Source organism: Coffea eugenioides, chromosome 2 (assembly GCF_003713205.1).
Source record: "Coffea eugenioides isolate CCC68of chromosome 2, Ceug_1.0, whole genome shotgun sequence".
Lineage (NCBI taxonomy): Eukaryota > Viridiplantae > Streptophyta > Magnoliopsida > Gentianales > Rubiaceae > Coffea > Coffea eugenioides.
Window position 1 is genome coordinate 74233121 of NC_040036.1, and position 22615 is coordinate 74255735.

At 34.9% G+C, this 22615-nt stretch overlaps 3 protein-coding genes across 3 annotated transcripts; all 3 read right to left on the minus strand.

Moving 5' to 3' along the window:
* Window positions 1–6999: 6999 nt before the first annotated feature.
* On the minus strand, window positions 7000–10682 carry LOC113761840 (DNA topoisomerase 1). Its single transcript, XM_027304992.1, has 6 exons — window positions 10361–10682; window positions 8302–8371; window positions 8151–8213; window positions 7816–7857; window positions 7665–7721; window positions 7000–7395 (listed from the first exon to the last, which is right to left on the minus strand). Exons 1-6 carry the CDS (start codon window positions 10612–10614, stop codon window positions 7303–7305), a joined length of 579 nt encoding a protein of 192 aa, XP_027160793.1. The 5' UTR covers window positions 10615–10682; the 3' UTR covers window positions 7000–7302.
* A 2736-nt stretch (window positions 10683–13418) lies between these two features.
* On the minus strand, window positions 13419–15565 carry LOC113760245 (probable pectinesterase/pectinesterase inhibitor 58). The gene is made up of 2 exons (XM_027302804.1): window positions 14563–15565; window positions 13419–14398 (listed from the first exon to the last, which is right to left on the minus strand). The coding sequence occupies exons 1-2, from the start codon at window positions 15563–15565 to the stop codon at window positions 13419–13421; spliced, it is 1983 nt and encodes a 660-aa protein (XP_027158605.1).
* A 1771-nt stretch (window positions 15566–17336) lies between these two features.
* Window positions 17337–22155, minus strand: LOC113760246 (probable pectinesterase/pectinesterase inhibitor 20). Its single transcript, XM_027302805.1, has 3 exons — window positions 21601–22155; window positions 21171–21459; window positions 17337–18037 (listed from the first exon to the last, which is right to left on the minus strand). The coding sequence occupies exons 1-3, from the start codon at window positions 22153–22155 to the stop codon at window positions 17337–17339; spliced, it is 1545 nt and encodes a 514-aa protein (XP_027158606.1).
* Between the last annotated feature and the right edge of the window lie 460 nt (window positions 22156–22615).

Here is a 22615-nt window from a genome sequence, read left to right on the forward strand (position 1 = left end):
AGAACCAAAATAGAAGAGTAGCGAAAGGGGAGAGACAAAAAGGTGGCACACAAAGATCAATCTTATCATCGAAGGGGGATGGAGGTACTGGGATTTGAGAGATGTAAAAACAAAGATGGAACTGCCCAGAAAGACAGAGACTAGTGGCAGAAAGAAAAGTGGTCTGTTTTCCATACAGCCACAAGTTACCGAGTAAGGATAGTTTGGGCATTTGGTGCAAAATTGCTCTGGCAGGAAGATTTTAGCTCTGGCCGTAAGGATAGTTTGGGCATTTGGTGCAAAATTGATCCGGCAGAAAGATTTTAGCTCTGGCAATATCCCTAGTAGGGTGCATACGAGCCGAGTCGATCTCGACTCGAGGTAAAATGACTGAGGTCAAGTTCAAGCCTGAGCTCATCAAGCTTTTAGAAGTCGAACTCGAGTTCAATTTCAAACTTGATTTCAATTTACCTTACTTGAGTTTGAATTTAATTAAATTTAATCGAATTAAATCAAAATCAATTGAGCCTATTCGAGTCTAATCGAGCTCACGTAATAAAAATTAATATTTTACATATAATCTTAAATAAAAGACATTATTGACATTTCACAATAATAAATATAAAAAATTAAATATATATATATATTATAAAAAACTTGATTAAGCTCATCAAACTTTCTAACACAAAATATTGGAACTCGAACTTGACTCGTGAGATCAAATGAGTAGTTCAAATTCAAATTCAAACTCAAACTCGGTCAAAACGAACCCGAGTCAAGTTATTGACCGAGTTGTTCGCAAGTTCAAGTTGAGTTATCTGATTTAGCATCATCCAATCGCTAGTCGATAAGAAAGGAAGAAAAATGTTTTGAAAGGAGTAGCAGCATTAATAAGGAAAGTAGTATGAACATATCAATGCATCGGAAATTTGGAATGGGACCGCATAATTATGGTTTGTGATGGCACTAAAGGAAAATTATAGAGCACAGATGTAAATGAATGGGGGAGTAAATGAGGAGGAAGACGGAATAATTTTGAGCATTCAAGTATCGACCGATTCGCGTAGAGTTTATTCTTTTTTTCTTTTAAAAATCATTTTATTTAATAAATTTGTATTAAATACTAGAAATACATTAAATAAAAAATGACACAAATATATATATATATAAATTTGAGATTAATAAATACAAAAAATCTGAAAAATCAATATAAATGAAGATGAGCTCCAACAAATGTCAATCCGTCTAGGGTTAGGCACTTGAAATCATGATGTTTCTGTCCATAGATTCCTAAGTAGCTTGTTGGACCTTATACCGTAACAGTAGTATACTCTCATTTCATAAGATATTCAAATCTAAATGTCTAACTCATTTGTGTTTGTGGATTTTTTATCCTCTGTTTAGAACGGGAGCCTAGAGTTGGCCACTCTTCCTTAACCTTCCCACGGCCCACACTCATCATGCATGTTAAAATTGAACCTCCACAAGCTGATCATGCATGTTAAAAATGTTCATATATATATATATGCCAATCATTGATTTAGTGATTAAAATTCAAGCCCTAAGACTAAAAAATTCTCAATTCAAATTTCATTATAAGCAATTTTTTTCCACTCTTTATGAGTTCTTTGTTTTTTTTTTTTTTGGATCAGTCACTAATTGTTACATTACTCCTATTCTAGCCTATAATAGAGAAGGGCTCAACTGGATCAAGGAGAATTCGAGGGAATATGCAATATTATGAGTGAGTGTGCAATATTATTGCGTTGTAGTTCTCACTATTTTATGGGTTAGTTTTACTGATTATTTGTAATATTCTCAACATGTGGGTTATTTGTAATCTTAAGAATAAATTTGTACAGAATTAGCTTACCTAAATTACTTTATTTTCTCCTTTGTCTAAAGTACTTGTTGCGTTTTGCCAAATTGGAAAAGAAAGTATTGCAGTGATTTTCTCACACTATGGCAGTTAAGCAATTTCTATTTTTACAAGGGGAGACTCTAAGCTTAAGCCTTACAAGGGATAAGGGAAAAATGACGTGAGTTTAAGAATTGAACTAGGAACCTTACCTATCTAATGTCTTTACTAGCTAGATTGGGTTTTGGGGATATAGTTAAACATTTCATTAGACTTCTTTAAGAGGAAATTAGAATTCAGTATTGTTCAAATTATTGGGTTTTTCTTTTTTTCTTTGTTGGGTCAAGAAAAGATTCCAAACCCTAATTTTACTTGGTTTAAATTATGAAAAATTTTTATGGTCCCTTTTGGATACCATCCCTTCAACTTGTATCTTTCAATAAAAATAATAGTTTGCATTTTAAATCTTTGGAATTGTTAATGTTTAAGAGCCAATAACATATTTTTCACTATCTAACAGTGAATTTAACTTGGGCGTATGATATCCAAAGAGGACCGTAAAATCTCCCTAAAATTATTTTCATAAGGTAAAATGTTTGTCACAGGTCCAGGCTCCTAAAGTTTGGTGTAGATGTTGTGGATTGCCAGTTGACAGATTTCTAGGGTTGGAATGGGCCAAAATCCCACCCAGTTGGTCCAGTTTGGGATGGGCTCATGTCCCTGGAATGCAATAAAATGTTATCCATTCATATTTCTCCTTTTCCGTCAATTTCCTAAGTCAATTACACTTCTTTCGATTTGAGAATTTTTTGGTCAAAATTTTCATGTCATAAAAAATACGCCAATGTTACATACTAGAGTTAGATCCAATCCAAAACAAGCTTAGTTGAGGTCGGAAACTGGGCAGCAAGACAATGATGGGTTTGGGTTGGGCTGCTGTCCCTCGATGCAATAAAACATCTGATCCGTCCATCATACTTCTCTTGACTCCTTTTTCGTCTCTCTTATAAAAGGGGTAAAAAAACATTACATCTTTGTACTTCTTTTGATTTGATTTTTTTTGTCAAATTTTAGAGTAAAATTTTTATACATTGTGTACATTTTTCAGGTCAAATTTTTGAAAATAAATTTTTGTGTACACTATTAGTATAAATATATTTTACAGTTATAAATTTAAATCATTACCAGATAACATGAATTCAAATTTAAAAATACAATAATGTATTCATAATTATTAGTGTACAAAAATCACTACACTATCTATATATAAGAAGTTAATCCAATTTTTTCATTTCAGATGATCAACAAATCCTTCAATGTTTAAGGAGTGGTTGGATTGTAATTTTCTAAAGAAAAATTATTACGTTTTCCGTAGACACATTTTTCAATCACCATTTTACCTTACATCGCTACATCGCTACAGTAATTTTTCTAGAAAAAATCTAGAAAGATGCAATCCAAATAAAGAGTAAGAGTTAGATTCATAACGATTAATCTTTGATTAGGAGCCAAGTGCCACTCTTTATTTTCAATTTGCAGAACACAAACAATACATCAATAACTAGTAGTACAAGCATAGCATTGATATGACCAAGCACCTCGTACCTAATGCCTCATTTGAGAGTTTATGTGCAAAAAATGAAAAAGAAAAGACAATAACGTGTCAAATTTATAAACTTGGCCTTCAAATCAAAGGGGCATTACCCAAAAAGAAAAAATTGACTTTGTTTCCATTTCTTGCCAATTATGGCAAGACAAGGATTCGGACGTTTTGAAAGAAAAAATTATATCATTTTCTATAGGGGAAAGAATAATGTCATAGTTGAGGTGTCAGCCATTACCATTGAAGCATAGCTCCACAGTTTCATGGGGAGAAAGCTCAAGCAGAATGGATGATTTCTTTACGCACAGATAAAATCTTGGAAACTGTTGTGATTGAATTGCCAAGAAGAACTATGTGCGATAAACCAGAAACAATAAACCAAAAAAAAATCAAAAAAGAAATTGCTATTGGGAAAAAAAACGAAGACGAAAAGAAGAAGAGATACAGAGTAAAGGTAAAACAAGAACAGAAAACCAAAAAAAAAAAAAAGAAGCTTCTGCTGAGAAGAAACCCAAGACAAAATGAAGAAGAGATACAGAACAATGGTGAAGATGAGGAGGCCGCATGGCGGGGTCTCGAACCCTAAAACGAAGTCACTGACCTGGGCTGCTACTATTTATACAAAGATTGGGGGATCGAAGGTTTCCCGGGCCAATTTTTGTATGACGCTATTGCCCTCATATGCATCTTCTTATTTCCTTTTGAACCCTCCTGCCTTTCATCCATTTTTCTTGGGATAATTTCGGAAATCTCCCCGGATGTTTCTGACAATTTCACTAACCTCCTCTGAAGTTTGTAAAATTACACAAACCTCCTCTGAAATTAAGATTTTGATAAAAAGGTTAGTGCAATTAGAAAAAGTAACATTAAAAAAGTACTTTAAGCAGAGAGTTAGAACTTTTATTTCGCAAAATACCCCTTATGCATGGACATAAGTCGTATTAGTAAAAGAATAAAAATAATTAATATGCACATTTAACCACTCAAAAAGTTCATATTTAATAAATTAGACAGCACAGATAAGTAACAAAACTATACTAATAATTACAAGATTCGGCAAAACAAACTAGTCATCTTTTTTAACATAATATTTGTTATGATTCTTGTAATTTGAACAAAAAAAATTTCAAACTTTGCCTTTCTTTTCTCTCATTTCAATTTTCTTTGAAACTTTTAAAGTTGTGACAATTGTAAAGTAATTTTATGAAAATAAATGAGACAATTGTAAAGTAATTTCATGAAAATAAGGAAGAAATGAGGGAAAAGAAAGACAAAATTTAAAAATTTTTCTATTCAAAATTACAAGAATCATATCAAACATCAAGTTAAAAGAAATGACTGGTCTATTTTATTGAATTTTGTAATTATTAGTGTAGTTTTGTTGCTTATTTGTATTGTCTAATTTATTAAATATAAACTTTTTGAGTGATTAAATGTGTTCATTAATTGTTACTAACTTTTAATTATTTTTATTCTTTTACTAATACGATTTATATACATACATAAGGGGCATTTATGAAATAAAATTTTTATCTTTCTTCTTAAAGTATTTTTTAAATATTATTTTTCTAATTGGACTAACTTTGTTATCAAAACGTTAAATTTTAGGGGAGATTTGTATATAAATACAATCTTCAGAAGAGGCTAGTGAAATTGTCAAAAACCTTAGGGGAGATTTCTATAATTATCCCTTTTTTCTTTCATAATCAATAAGTGGCTTCTAGGGAGAGAAAATGGCTTGGTTAAGTCATCACCACCACTGGGGGAGATATATAAGCAAAGTAAGAGAGCTGATCACAAATGAAAATTGGAAAAAGCAATTGATAGAGTCCATTTTCAGTGAGGATACAAGAGAAGTACTAAAAATCCCTCCAAGTACATGCAAGGCAAAAGACAGGTTCTATTGTTTTCACTCACCAACTGGTGGGTATACAGTAAGATTTGGGTATATGCTGGCGAGGGAACTGAAAAGAAAGAAGATATCCAGGAGTATCATAGGTGGAGAAAGTAGCAGAAATGAGAGCAGAACAAGAATATGGAAACTGTTGGGGGGGAATGAATGTGAAACATAAGTTGAAGCACTTCATATGGAAATCCCTAAAGGGGTTTCTACTTGTGAATGAAGTGATAAAAGACTAGGATGGGAAAAGGAGAACAACGTGCAAGTGTCTGTGGCAATCAAGTGGAAACATTAGAGCACATGTTTTTCTTCTGTGAAAATGCAGAAGCAATATGGAAATGTGCTCCTATAAAATGGGATGGACTGAAAAAGTATAGAGACAACTTCTGGCACTGAGCTTCTGGGAGTGACCCAGAGAGAAAATGGTCATGATCATATTGCTTTAACCATCAATATTTTATGGCAGATTTGGAAGGCGAGGAACGAGTTCCAGTTCAACACAATGAAGAGACAACCAATGACACAGATCAACAAGGCCATATCAGAATGGATAGAGTGCAAAGAAGCACAAACAGCTACAATGGAACAAGAGGAGATCAGAGAGCCTAAAGAAGAAGATAAAAGATGGGTTCCACCAAGGGAGAAATGCATCAGAATCAATATAGATGCAGCGGTACAGACATCAAGAGGGAAAGCTGGATGGGGTATAGTGACTAGAAACTCAGAAGGGAAACTGATCTCCACGTGGGCAATTCCTCAAAAATGTTCTTCAGAACCAACTGTGGAAGAAGAATTAGCCATACAAATGGCCTTAATGAAAGCTAAACAGAAAGGATGGAAGGAAATAAAGATTCGATCAGATTGCAAAAATGTAGTACGGAAGCTGCAAGAAAACTCTGCTGAGAATGTGTACTGCACTACAATTCTGAAGGATATTATCAAGTTGAAGAATGAGTTTGATGTTTGCATTTTCTCTTTCATTAGAAGAATAGACAATGTAGTTAGTCATACGCTGGCAAATTTTGCTCTGAGCTTGATTACTGTTGTAACCTGGGAAAGAAACTTCCCAACTTGGCTCAATACGCTAACCAAGGAAGATATGATAGAGCAGTTGCTCAGAATTTTGTAACACAGTTTTTATGCGATGAAAGTTTATCGTTTTGGGGGGGGGGGGGAAATAAAGGCATCCTCTAAATCTCTCAAACTACTTCATTTCGATTCTTGATCTAGTATGGCAACGCAAGGCTGTATATTACATCTGCAAAATGGCATTCTATGGAATGCATTCCGAAGATTAATGTTATCACAAAAATAGCGCTACAAATGAACAAACTTACACGGCCTGCAAGTACAACGAAAATATTGAACATAGCAATCCAAAAGAGCATATTTAAGGTAAAAGATTCTTTAACTTGCATCCCAAAATAACATGCTAATATAGTTCGGAGTCAGACATTGCTTGAAGTTAAATCAAAGTATTGGATGCGGATCAAGAAAACTTATCTTGGAACATCTTGCGGCACATTTTATACTATAATTGATCAGCACCTCAATCAGTTGATGATAACAACCTGCGCAATTTTCTTTTTAACTCCAGTCCGGGGCCTTATCTATTTATACTATAAAAGCCAGGGAAGATGGCTGTGGATGCCCCAAAAGATCACCAAAACAGTTTTGATGTAACAGCTTTTGATACAACTAAATAACGCAAAATCAGGAGTCGTATAACGCTGAATGTCAGAAATGCAAAATCGAGATACAATGTCAAAAATAATAATAATAATAATAATGATACAACAACCATATAAGTTCTCAAAAAACCATGAGGCGGAGAAAGAACACATTTCCATATCTTGTAATTAACTAATATATGGAGTGCCTTTGAATCCTCATGAATGTCGTACAGCTTCAATCATCTGCCCCAAGAAATCCCATTCCAGGAAACCTTTCTGGGGTCCCTGATCAATCATAACTAGCATTCAAGAAATTCAGTAGCTTGTTCCGATTATTTTCTGCCATTTTGTCCTCCTTTGATTTCTCAAGCTTTAATAGAATCTACAAGTCAAGAACACGATATAACCTTAGGCGCCTTCCTGATAATATATATGACAATCTAAAGCTACTTAATGCGAATCAAATGCAACCAGTAGAAAGCAAATCTTTTCTAGCATAAGCATTGAGTCAGCTCATCTGACTTTTTCATATTTCAGTAAGAAGATCTACGCACAATATAGAGTCATGAAATCCTCCAAGACACCAGTTTGCATTAATGTTTTACATTTAGATGACTATATTGTGCTAATTTTAAGAAGCCGGACATCTACCTTTTTGCCAGAGACAGCACTACGACGGACACCGTCATCTTTGTCTCGTCCCAGAAACTGTATTGTACCCAGAATATAAATTAGTTCACAGAGGAAAACAAAACTTAAGCAGCAAATTTCAAAAGGAAATCTTTGAGGGCGAAAAGACAACCTTAGACAGCTGCACAGGGCTGCTACTCTCCTCCTGCTGCTTCTATATATAGCTCCCATTACCAGGATAAAATCCGAGGCAGAAACAACATCCAAGCAAGCCAATCAACCACCCCATCATCATGCCACAGACCCAGCTCCAATTTCGAAGAGCCATTAATTAAAACAGACAGAAAGTATTATAAGCGTCACGTCAAAAAAGTATACACCAATTCATAAAAACAAAACCAATAAACTACCACACATGAGAGAACTCTTAACATGGCTAAGAAGGTTGTTTCAATCACAAAATTAGGGATGTGATCACTCTAATCCAAAGCTGAACCAGTAATCTACCTCTTTGACTTTGTGCTTGTGACGTTTATGCTGATGGCTTTTCCTTTTCTCTTTATCCTTGCTCTGAAAGATCAGAAGCCATTAGAAGGTTACACAATGGGAGAGGAATAGTAACCAATGGAAAGTAAATAAAGTCATTATTCAAGACAACCTTCTTGGGTCTGTCACTCGATTTGTGCCTCTTTGAACGATTTGATGCTTCATGTTCACTATCAGAGGAACTGCAATAACAAAAAATATGGCATGAGACGAAATCTCCAAGTTCCAGTTATAGTTTAATTAAACCAAATAGTAATTCGAAGTCACTTTTTCAATCTGCAGCATATATACATTAATAGAAATTCAAATTCAAGTTCCTTGTGTTTGAGGGGGAAAAGCCAAAGTGCAATATGGCATCATTTGAGAACAACATAATGTACAGACCCTCTAATGCACGGCATAATGAGTTTATTAACAGAGCAGAGAACTTTTAGGTAAGCCTTACAGAGATTGCCTAATAAGTAAGATGATCTGCCCATCTTTAGACCGCAATAAACCAAGCAACCCCCTTTAACATCGGATCAAACGAAAACAGAATTAAAAGCATTTTAAGAAACCTTATAGATACTAGGAAACCTCCTAACTACCAATTACTTTCCAGTTTTTTAATGTAGATTTCCTGCACTTTTGGAAGTAAGAGATCAGACTTGAAGCAGGCTTCAGGAAAATACAGTTCCAACTTTTATAGCTAAAAAGAAGTTGACCACATGGTAGTATTAAACAATTTTGAAGAGACTTGTGAAAAATTTGAACTGATTTAGGCTAATGCGATAGTACTGTATTTCCAGTGCAAATCGTATTAAGGAATCTTGACCAAGCTTCTACCATTTCTTGCTCAGGACCAGGTAACCATGTTACCAATAGACAAATTAAAATCAGATCCAATAGAATGAGCACCATCTCATGGAGTGAACAAGTTATTGATTCCTAGCATTCCATGTCTTGTCTGTTTAATATAATTTGCATTCTATTAGTCTGCTCAACCTATGAAATAGTTAATTTTGTGTATCTATCTAACCTATTTGAGTATCTTTATATTATGAGTTTCATCTACTCTTTGCCCAAGGTGGAGAGGCATAAAAATCATCAACAAAATGGCAAAATATAGGCAACATATTATCCCCCGTCCCCGTCCCTTCTCTTCATAGCAGTATCTGCTGACTGCACCGCCTCTATATTATGAAAGCTTTCTATTCAAGCTAAGAATAGTTGAAAGTATAAAGTTCAAATTGGTACCACCATCTCATAAGGAAAAATCCAAGAAAAATTTTGACAAAGGCAAAGCCGAAAATTTTGCATTGAATTAATAAATGATTTCAAGCAAGTGACTAGACTTACATTCAACTGACATTACAAACACCTTCACAGCAAGTGTCTCCTAACTACAACAAGTGCGTAGGTTGCCCAAGGGGAGCCCACGCTGAAGTTGAAAACAAAGTGAAAGAGAATGAATATCCTTGAAAAATGATATTAAAACAGTTTAGGTCATAAACAACAAAGCTCGTACCCTCAAAACAAGGTTTCTAACCCCAAGCCTAGACAGAAAAGTAAAAAACAATAAACCACCGCAAATACAAGGTTTATACACTGTCGCAGACTGTCAAGGCACCAAAGTGACCTAAGTAATGCCTTTATGAACGCCTCCATTATGCCTGCTTGTATTGCAGCTTGAATTAGCAAGTAGATGACAACAATGGTCTACCTTACCCTAAAGGTCGGATTTCATGAGCTAATAGTATGTTTAATCTAGCACTGCTTACTTCAGCTAAAGAATATTCTTAGATGTTCCTACATATCTATAGCTTCCTTTTAGCTTACTAAAAGCTCAATATTATTTTCAGAACAAGAAGCTAAAATCTTCTCTACCCAACCACCCGCTGCATTTTTCACTGCTTTTTTACAAGGCAGAATTCACGAAAATTAAATGCAACCTTAGAAAAAGAATCTAAATTAAATAAATCACACCCCCCCCCCAACAAAAAAAGAAAAAATAAAGAACTACAATCCCCAAAACAACCAAATGCAATCCGTAACATCCTAGAACAAACGTCAGTCTACAGATTTCCGAGAAAAGAAAAATCCAAACTTCATCAAATAACAGAGGGGAGATTTTCTTTTCGAAATAATTAAAATAAAAGATCAAAGGGAAGGGTCAAAAAAAAAAAAGAGACCTGTAATCATCATCCGATGAAGCGGAAGAGGAGTAAGAAGAGTATCGGTCGGACGAGGAGGAGTGGCGCTTATGACGACGCCGTTTGGATTCAGAAGAGCGGTGGTGGCTTTTCTTGCTGACCTTGAGCTCGTCTCGGTCTTTGTCTTTGTCTCGGCGTTGACGGCGGCGACGACGGTGGCGCCGAGGCGAAGAATCCGACGAGTTGTCCGATGAAGAGGACGCCGAGGATGATGAGGTGGAGGAGGCCGGCATACTTACGCCAGAGATTTGGGAAGTTCTCTTCTCCTTTTGCAAAATCTGGGATGAGCTTCGACTTTCGATTGGCATACTGGTGAACGGTTGGTACTTAAACGACGTGGTATCAAGGGTTTTTGTGCTTTTTTTTTTCTTTATTTTAACCTTTCTTTGCTTTGTCATACCTAGTACAAGTGTACAACAAGGACTGCTATTTTTAATTTTCTAAATTTTACTCCAATGACTGCACTTTTTCCTAAAACGAACCCTGCAAAGTTTTATTATCTTTAATCAAACTTAAAAAACTAGTAAAAAATTGAATAAAGTTTAATATGGTTTTGACTAGATTATAAGGAATCTAGAATAATGGGAAAAAATTATATTGGATGGCTCTCTAATTTGATGTGAAACTTTAAAAAAGAAATATGATGGACAACTCTCTACACTGTGATATGGATATTAAAACTAATAATAATGTCATTGTAATAATTGCGAAGTAGCAAGATTTTAAATTTTTAGTTTAACTTGGTGGTGTTTGTAATTTCAACTTCATAAATTTTTAGCAATGTTAGTTTGATTTGCAATACATATTTTCAGAAATTCTAAGAACATATACAAAAATATTTTATTTGTATTCAATAAGTAGATCAATATGTTGTACAAAAGAGGGAAAAGAATGCAATTCCATATAACTTTTTTTTTTATCAAAACGATAACATTTGTATTGATTTAAAACTTGATAATACAAGTATGCTTTACAAAAGGGACAAACTGCCCTCACAATCCTTTCGTGCTAGATATTTTATCCAACCCGGGAAATTTGTTTCTCAATACACATCATTAACTAGCTTCAAAGTGAATTTTGCTAGCGTATGACACACCTCATTTCCTTCCCTATAAATAAAGGGAGAAATTGCATTGATCATAAAACTCCCTTAGCTTATAACTAAATGAGACTTATTTGTATGTAAACATTAAATTCTTGAAGGTGATGATGCTTAGACTAAACTTTCATTTGTATAGTGTTTTTTAAAACTATTTTAACCATTTTTTAAATCTCATCAATATATTTATTAGAAAAGTGTCACAATAATTTAAAAAAAAAAAATCTAAAAGCACCATATTTTGCTATAAATTTCTTTTTTAGCCCCCCTTTTTTCACTTTCATTTTGTTTGTTCCCAAATGAAGATCCTTGGGTTTAAGGCCTTCATGATGATGTAAGTACGTCGTGAGTCAATATTCGATTGAAACCTATTTTTGACATGGGAATAGTGGACCAAAAAGTAGGAAAGAAAGCTTTGTGAATCAAGAGCTCAGTTTGAGACAAAATACGAAGATTCTTATTTACTTTTCTAGCTACAAATTAGAAATCTTGTGCTCTCACTTCTGTTCTTTTGAAAGTGTTGAAGGGTTTTTTTTTTTTGTTTGAAGGAAAAGTGTTGAAGGGTTTGAGTTTGTGTTAATATAGGAAAATTATAGATATTTTCATGGTTAACATACACTGCCTGATACATAATTTACATTTAAATTGTCACATTAATTTTCATGTGTTTTCCCTTGCATGCATTTAGCCACTTTCATGATTAAGTTTAAGTTTTTCAACAGGCAAATGGATGAACTTAATCAAATGAATGCCTCAAACACCCTGCAGACATACTTCACAGTCATCTGTAGGTATAATTTTTATTAACAAATTACAGAACTCTTGTCTCTCTAACAAACTTGTAGCTGATCTTGAATTGGTTTGTAAATTCTTGTTTCTATAATAAAATTTGGGAAAAGCCTATTTGGACTTCATTTTTTCTTATTTGCACTCCCATCATTTTGTTTTATCATATAATTTAATAAATAAAAACTATGTGATTAAAACGATAGTGGAAGTGCAAATAACATTTTCCTAAATTTTATGTATCAATTTTTGTGGTCCTAATTGGCTATGCAAAATATCATAGTGGTATTAATTTGCCAGTGACTAATGGGATGATTTTATCATTAACCCATAACTGAATTATGACCCAAGCAACATATGAATCACTTCTTCTTCTTCTTCTTATGATTCATTGATTTCTCACCCTCGCATGAACTGAGTTGGCTTATTTTATTGGTTAGGAGATGGAGCAAGCTAATTGTTTGTTTTCTACGTTACCTCACATGAAGAACTTATATCCCTCAAAAAATGTCATTTTTCAAATACCTTTCCTTTTCCGCATGAAAACCTATGAGATTTGCCGTATACAGCCAAGACAAGTTTTGCACTTAAAGACTCATAGCCAAGTATCAAAAGGACATTGAAGTCTGGATATTATTAGACAAGCAAGAAACTATTGGTAAAAAGAGATGAATGCTAGTAGCTACTCTCTCTCTCTCTCTCTATATATATATATATATAGACACAAACAAAAGTTACTACTTTTTCTCCCCTATGTTAATACGGAATTATGTTATTAAGCATTGAAATATATGTTCAGAAATATAATGGCAATACATTAAAACAAAAATCTTGATATATATGATAAACCATAAACGAATATAAATTACTACTGTTACTACTACCATATTCCAAAAAAAAAAAAAAGAATATAAATTACTACAAATTGGCCATGAACTTAACATTAAGTGAAGAAAACGAAATTACAAAAGGGATCAAAAAAAATACACAATTGGTTATTTCCAAAAAAAAAAAAAAAAAGTCTTTTTAACTCGAGATTTCTACACTTGATTCCTTCGAGCTGTCTGCATTGTCATGGGAAAATTGAATCTTACAGTTCATTGCGATTTGATCACTGGAATATTCTACCGTCGGATAACAGATGCCAACATGTCACCAAATCTTTGCTATAAGCCGCCTAAGACGTGAACCTGATCTCCGTTTGCGAGTGGGAGTGGGAATGGGAGCGGGAGCTGGAGCGGCAACTGGGCTCAAAGCTGGAGGAAGGCCATAGCTTGTAAGAGGAGGGGCTGCTATTGATGCAGATCCAATGTCTGCATTATCAGTTGCTGCTGGTTGACGGAAATAGAATGCCTCCTTGCTTCTGTCTGAGCCTAAGTCTTTGGTTTCTTCTGGTGCTACAGGGGAGTATTTAACACTGGGATCCTCCTGTGGTGGTGGGTAAATGAATCCAGAGTTGTAGGGGAAATGAGCTGATTTTACCCAGTGATTGCCGTCGATGAATTTGGCTGCAAGAAAACGTTCAACTCGAGATGATGGAAGCTCCTTAACACCATTCCATTGAGCACGGAGCATCTTATTGGAGGAAGGTCCTCTGTTGTTGAATTCAGCATAGAAGAGTGTGTCGAGAGCAAAAGAGCCATTCCAGGCCAACCATCCCTCCGGCTGGATCAAATCATCAATGAAAGATTCCATGATGATGGTTCTTGAGAATTCTTTCCATGGACGGCCAAGATATGATTTGAGTTGAAATCTGTATGGGAAATATGCTGGATCGGCCACAAAGCTGCAATTCTGTAGCACCAGACCTGTTGGCTGGCGCGCGTCCTTCCTGCCTTGTGCTGTGACGATACACTGTTGATTGTCCAGAGGCTTTCTGACCTCCAATGTGCAGTTTTGGAGCACGGCAGCACTATCACCAAATACAAAATCTATGGTTCCAGAGATTTTACAGTTGCGGTAGAATTGGCGATAGGTGTGTGCATAGAGAGTATCTTGGAAGCCATCGAAATGGCAATTGTAGAAAATTGTTTTGTCAGCTCCAACACGCACTGCCACGGCTTGATGCTTTTCAGGGCCAGCAGCATTCTCGAACCCAATGTCCCTGGCAATGAAAAAGTCTCCAAGCACAGCTGCATTCAAAGATATTTCTCACAAGATTAGAAATCCAAAAAGGAAAAAGTTACATTCCCATTTGAATTACTGGCGTTGTGTCCTTTGTTTGATATATTATTAGTAAACCAAGGCAATGTATCATAAAAATTGGAAGAAAAAAAAAAAGGGAGAGAATGCATACCGACTGTAGCTGTGTGGTAAGTAGGAACTCCATCAATGAAATTCAATTTTCCAGTAATCCTTGTCTTGGTTGGGCCATCACCGATAACCGTCAAATGAAGCAAGTTCTTATGAAAGGTCACCTTCTCTTCGTAGACACCCTCTTTGATGTAGAGCACAAATCGTTTTTCTTCATTTTTGGTGATATTCAGGAGTGCCTCGTTGATCGTCGTGAAATTGCCGGATCCATCCTTGGCAACAATGAGATCAGGTTTAACTTTACTTGGCTTAGCTCGAAGGAGCCTGCGCCTTCCTTCATCTATCCAAGAAGGTAAAATGTCCATACCGTGACCGAGGATATCATCAGATAGGAGACGACGATTTGTGAAGGCAGGAAGTTCCAAACTTGTGAGGACTGAAGAGATGTCATTGATCATGGCAAGACCATTGCTTGTCAGTTCCATACTAGTCTCCAGAGATTGCCTCATTTTCTCTCCTGCATCTCCCTCGGCACCTTCAAAACCATCCAGACATGTCTGTTGATATGTAAGGGCACCACTGAGCCAAACCTTGATATCAGCAAGCATGTCATCTATGTTGCTGAAATCAAAAGTTTGGAACTTGGCAAAAGATCTTTCAAGATCCTCAACAGCCTGGTGAGCAAGCTCTTTGCAGTTTTCAAGAGCCAATTTGGTTCTGGGATCTTTCTGAAGCTCTTGCAAAACAGTTGAGTTCTTGGCTGCTTCGTTGATGTAATTAGTGGTAACCTTGAATGCAGCCTGAATGAGTTCTTTGGGATCTGTGGAATTTCCAGCTTCGGCTTGTAGGGTCTTGATGCAAGTCTCTTTGTAATCTGTAGGTTCACAGATTGTCTGGATGGCCTTCTGGGAGTCAGAAACTTCTTGGTGATTGTAGTTGTCGGTGTCGGAGTTTTGGGTGCCCAAGGTGACGGCAACCACCATAGCCACTAGGACAAGTGAAGCAACGCCAAGAATGGCAAATTTCTTCTTGGCCTGGCCAGCCATATTTGGCAATTGTATAGCTATCAACAACTGCCAAATGAAATCACTTTTCTTATAACTTTTTCAGAAAGGTTGTGGCTAATAGAACGAATTATTAACCTGATGTTCAGTGGAGAAGGGCCAGAACAGCTACTTTGTGACCCTCCCCTTTCAAGCTATCTATTAGCCTGCAGGATGCTGTTGGCCCTGGAGAATTACTAGAAAGATTGTTTTATAGGTGGTGTGTAAATCAGTATGTGAAACTTTTAGTAGTTATTCTGTTATAGAACATGAGGCTCAGAGAGAAACTAGTATGGAGAGTTAGAGATGTTTTTACTATGGTTAGCAAGTGGTGATTAACATTCGGCTGTTTTCTTTGCTTATATAGTGGAACTATTAGCAAGTATGGACACAATCACATCACACGAATAGGACACGGCAAACATCCAATCTAACCATTTAGACACAAAAAAATGTCTTAAATTACGGAGGACACTTCTTGCACACGCTATAAACTTGTGTTGGATAAATTTTAGGTAAAATACCAAAAAATTCCATGTGATTTGTTGAATGTCTAGTTTAACTCCCACTGATTTAGAAACTTACACTGTAATTCCCTGTAATTTCGACTAAATTGAAAATTAGACAAAAAGCATCCAATTTAACGGATGTGTGTGAAATATCAATAATCTCCTTGCTATACAAGAAATGCTTTTCATTCAATTTTCAATTTAGTCAAAATCGCAGGAAGATATAGTATAGTTTTTCAAATCAAAGTGAGTTAAATTGAACATTCGACAATACGTTATCAATATGTGCTACATAATGGCCAAAACAAGCATGTATACGTACATCAATTGATTCATACAATATCAAGCATATAACTGCAATCAAAATGAATTAATCATTTAGGAGCTTTATTCTTCACACAAGACTAAAGTTTAGATTCTATAAGACCCTTTTATGTTAATTTTATTTCGTATAATTTTCCACATTGGTCGCAAGGAAATCATCTCTTATAGTGCAAATAAATCATACAAAATAATTTTTTTTTTGTTTTTTGATTTTGATCATTGATAAAATAAGCTGCAAAATCTCTTTTCCTTTGCCTTCAATCATATCATAATTACAGCGAAGTTAAAACATTTCTGATGCCAAAGTTCAATAAAGCCGAATTGAAAGGGTATTACGGTATACAAGTTCCATCCTACAGTCTAATTATCACCTTAATTAAATCGATTATGAGTTTACCCAAAGTTGCCTCGCCCCAGTTTATTTCCTTCTTAGAAGCTTTCTCAAACTTTGACCACACACTTAATTATTCAAGAAATATTTCGCTTGAAAAGATTAATCACCTCACTTTCTCCAACAATTCCCACCATGTGATCCAAGGAGTTTGGCATAAGATTTAGCAACCAAAACAAAGCTCACATTAAGAAAGACTAAAAGCCAAAGCCTTCAAGTGATATGATTACAACATTGTAAAATAAGATTAGATGCTATCTATTTAGCCAAGCTAAACTGTTTAGAATATAAGGTAAAAAGTAAGGTAAATTTTATATTCACTGACAATGTATACTATCACCGTTAGATTCATGATACATGTACAAAAGTTGAATTTCAAATTCAAATTTTACATAGTTATCATTCATCCAAAACTGACAGTGTATGCATTGTTAGTGTAGAAAAGATTAATCCTAAAAATTATATAGATAAATCTCAGTTTATTAATTTTCGTCTTTCTAATCTTGCACCAGCTTCAACCAAAACAAGCCCCGCCCAAATGGAAGGATTTTTAGGCATAAAGAAAGCCACCAATGTAAGGAACTCCGGTAGCAGGCAACCAGAAGTCCCCAGATATGAAAATGGACACAGTGAAATTAACAACAGCAGATGCACTTGTGATCACATGATAGCCAGGCCATGTAACCCTGTTGGCAGTGTTCGATCCCGGACCAGAGTTGTTATACTCAGCATAGTACAATGTACTTAGCGCAAAATCCCCTGACCATGCAGCCCAACCAGCAGGATTAATCAAACTATCCATGAAGGATTCCATATAAACCGTCGTGGAATAATTCTTCCATGGTCGTCCAAGATACGTTTGTACCGTTGCATTGCTCAGAGATAAGTCAGTCGCGGCCAAAATGTTGCAATCTAGAATAGAAGTACCAGTATTTTGGTTTATGTCGGTTTTTCCTTGGGCAGTGATGGTGTTGAATTGACCTTGGAGAGGAAGTCTTGAGTACATGTTGCAGAGCTGGAAAACAACAGCGGCATTTCCGAAAATGTAGTCTATGGTTCCATATATGTCACATTCCCTGTAAAACTGCCTCATAGAGTGGGTGTATAATGTGTCTTGGTAACCTTCAAAACTGCAGTTGTAAAATGTAGAAAGATCAGCACCATTTCGAACAGCCACAGCTTGGTATTTTGCTGCTCCAGCAGTGTTACGGAACGTCAGATTGACTGCAACAAATCCTTGTGCAACCACGGCTGCAAGAAATATATATTACGTTGAGGTATGTACCAACATGTAGTTTTGATTTCTGAAATATAACAGGTCAAACATGAGACGATTGGCTCTCATTCTTCCCTCCCCCGCCCCCCCCCCCCCCCAACCACAAAACCCCACCCACACACGCAAAGAAAATAAGAAAACTCGAACTTTTTAGGGAGATTTGGAAGCACAAGTTGCCCTGGTTCGATGTGAAAAAATCATCTTAGTCAGGAGGGAAGGAACCAATTAAGGTGTACCGCCCCCAAGCCTTAGAAATTTATATTTTTTGGGGGTAAATTACTTTTTACCTCCACGTGATTTAGTACTTTATAACATAATCTCTTTAGGGTTTGAAAACTTATGTATAGTTCTCTCATGATTTAGATCAAAGTGTCACCATTAGTTTTTCTCTTTAAACTAATCGTCAAAGTCAAACTAATAAATTAATAAATTCACCCTTATACTACCTTTTTTTTTTCTTTTTCCTCTCTCTCTCTCTCTCTTGAAGAGAAGAAATGATTTTGAAAACCTATATTTTGGCCTACAAAATTTTAATTTTCTCCGAATACAAAAATGATGGAAGGGAAGTCAAATATAAACAAATAAGAAACAACAAAGATGGAAGGGAAATAAAAATAAATAAATAAATAAGAAACAAAAAAGATGGAAGGGAAATATAAAACAAATAACTAAGAAACAAAAAAAAATACTAAGAGGTGGTTATGTATAGGTTTGTAAACCATAAGGGGGTTGTGTGGTAAAACATCAAACCACATAAGGTTAAAAAGTAATTTACCCTATTTGCCATGAATTTTAAAAGGATTTCATAGATGTTAGTTACAAATTAATTAAACTTTTTGCCTTCACAAAAATTTTCAAAAACTTTCATATTGACCCCCAAACCTTATAAAAATATGCAGGTCATCCCTCCAAAGTAAGTTTTCCATTGTGAAAAATAAATGAGAATTGCAAGGATATGAATATATAGGAAAATTTGATGAACTAGTGAGACATTGTTTATTGGATATATGCAATGAGATTAAGTTTTACGTATTTTTCAGAAGGTGTGCATGATTGACAAACACTAAAAAATCAATTTCATTTCTTTGCAGATGAGAGGGTTAAAAAGAGAAAATTTAAAGAAGTCAAGGCTCAATCTACTAATTATGGTACCAAACAACTGTGACTAATGACATTGCACGCCATATGGTCTATATGCAACTCCACCCAGTCAGTTGGAAAAGGGTTTAAAACTAGGCTGGTACTATATATAGAAACAGTCTAAAATAATTTTACCCAATTTAGTCAAAGAGCCAAACACATTAATTAATGAATAGAGCAAGAGGCTGACAGTTTCAGCATTTCAGCCAATTGAAAAGAAGAAGAAGACATTTAACAATGACCAACAAAGGCTTGGACTTTCTATTAGTTATGTCCATTCTTGTAATAGAATTTTCAGCTTAAAGAATTGCAAATTGTGGTCAATTATGATTTGTGAAAGAGTTAAACTACAAATTTATTCGTCCTTCTCCGTAGAGGTGTCAAAATGGGTAACTTGGGCGGGTTTGGGTTGGGTAAAATGGGTAATGGGTATAAGTGAGTCAACCCATTTATATCCATTTAATTAGATGGGTATAAATGGGTAAGTCAAAAAATGAATTAGGTAACCCAATTATCCATTTATAACTCATTTATTTTAATTTTTTGTAAATTCATTTAAATTCATTTTTGCAAAATAAGTTATCAATTTATACCGCTCTTTGTACCCATCATTAGTTTTAAATATTTACTTATAATGTTCAATAAGCTTAATTACCAAATTTTTTTCATTTATACTCTATTTCACAAAATTACATATTATTTAATAATTGAATAATAAGAATATAAAAATTTGAACTAAGTACTATAAAAGTTAATATAAAAATTTAATCCAAAAATTTTTAACCCCTAACATTTTTTCCATATATAAATTTAAATTTTCATTTTAGAAAGATAAGAAAAGATGCTCAAATTTATCATAAATTGGTAATGCCGAAAAATGAGCAAGTTAACAAACTAAGAGAAAACAAAATAATAAAATAAAACCAACAAATAATAATAATAATGAAACAAAAGTAGTTAACATCATGACAAAATGAAAATTTTGAAAAAAAAATAGGTGGGGGAAAAGAAGAGATTTAGGAGAAGAGAATTTTAAATGGGTTAATTGGGTTTGATGGGTTACCCAATAATACCCATTTATTAAATGGGTATTATTGGGTAACCTATTTATACCCATATACAAAAATTTAAGATACCCATACCCATCTATTCATGGACGGGTATGGATAAATTTAGTTAAGTGGGTTGATTTGCCACCTCTACTTCTCCATAAAGATTCATTTCTCTTAATTAATCTATCACGTAGGTAAACATGGGAAAAACATTATTCAACGTGAAATTAATCATCAGATAAGCCTAAATTAGATCTTACTAGCTAAATCAATTGATCTGGGGGAGGGAAAAGGATGCTCTAGAGTCTTAGGTCATAGGCTACAATAGGGTAGTGCAAAACCTCTTTACCACATCTGATCAGTATTCAGTGTCAACATTTTCCCAAAGCTGGTATTAACTCAAATAGCCAAACATTGACATCCCTCACGAAGCTGCATGCAGTATGCATACAACCTCATTCTACAATGCCAGGGCTTCTACTTTCTTAACTAGTGTTTTTGCATAATTATAACAATTTTTTGTTTCTAATAGAACAAACAAATATTACAAATGATATTGCTAGAAATCGTTCAACACAATTTACTCTTAATAAATCTAGAGGAAAGTTCCAGAGAGACTCCAACATAGGGCTTATTCTTAATTGATTATAGATTTTTTATTTTGGAAAATCAATTTTTTTGATGTTCTCGTTTAGTTTTTGTGTTTAAATTATAAAATTTTTTAATAACAAAAAAAGCTAGGTTTCATATCAATCAACTAGTAACTTTTGCTGATTTTGATTATTTTGTGTAATCACTGTCTATAATTAGATTATGCAAAATCTAAGGCAAACGAGAAGAAGGTATAGTTTTATCTGGTACCAATTCGAAGGACTAACTAAACAAAGTCGTAAAATAATTGAAGAAGTGTACGTACCAAACGTGGCAGAATTGAAGGTTGTCCATCCATCACCCACGCTATGATTACCAGTTATAATCGTCTGGTTTATGCCATCACCAACCATCATCAGATACTTCTTGTTACTAGCAATAGAAATGTACTCTTGGTAAACTCCAGCAACAACATGAATCAGGTAATATCCCCGGCCTGCTTGAGTGTTGTTAGGTGCAGCTGAAATGGCATCGTTAATGGTGGTGTAATTGCCACTTCCATCAGGATTCACCACGACTACTTTGGTAATGTTAACACTACCACCACCAGATTGTAGGAGTTTTCTTCCAATTGTTGACTCATAGAATTCAGGATGCCACCTTGATAGTCTCAGAGGCAAGTGATTTCTTGCATATTTCGCACCAGAAAAAGGGAATTTTTCACCAAGCAATCTGGATTTTGGGGTAGATGGGATCCAACCATGCTTGACAAGTGCAAGGGACACGCTACAAAGCATGGTTCCATTAGCTAATGAAGGTGAAAGGCCATTTGCTATGGCCCAAGCTGATGACACAGCATATAGTCCCTCCAAACAAGTCTGTTTGGAGGTAATGGTTGCACTAAGCCAAGTCTCCAAGTCATCATATTGTGAACTTTGGAGGGCATCTCTATCTTTTATAATTCCAGCAACACTTGATAACAAATCCACATTTGAACTGAGGAGAATTTTGCAATCCTGAAGAGCAAAAATTGTGGTCTGAGATTGTGAAGAACTTCCGGAATGTAAGTAACGGTTGATTGCAGAAAGTATGACTTGGGATGTTGAAAGAGATTTCTGGATGGACAACCTGCCATAGTCATATATGTTGGTTGATTTGTTTTGAGGCATTTCAGAATTACAGAAATCCGGGTAAGGAGTAATGTCACAGAGGCCATCGGATGAAGTAGGTTTTGAGAATGAAGAAGATGCATGGATAGGAGACATGATTGAATGAATGATCAAAAACAGTGAGAAAGTAGAAATCGACATTGTTTCGATGCAACTATATTGGAAGGCAGCTTAATGTTGTGATTTATGATACACTTATGCGGGTTTAAATAGACAAGTATGTCAAAAAGAATATGATCAAGTTGACGAGATGAACGTGGTGCTGACTTTTGGATGCCACTCTGTCATGAGGAAGTTTCCATTTCTTTATCATTAATCAAGTTCCTCTTTACTTAATAATGCATCAATCAAGTATGGTTAAAGCAGTACCAGATCAAAACTGCGACTTAATATATTTTAATATGGTTTGATTAATGGGTGCACGTCGTTAATAGGGTCTCAAAAGTTTTTTTTTTTTTTTTTGAAAAAGTAATTTTAATTTGAAAAAGTTTTTAATTGAGAGGTGCAATACTTGTGATATTGTATATTTATATGACAAGTTAAATGTAATTTATATGTGTTAACAAGTGTTTGCTCATCCCCCAAAGCTTTCTTACTTCAT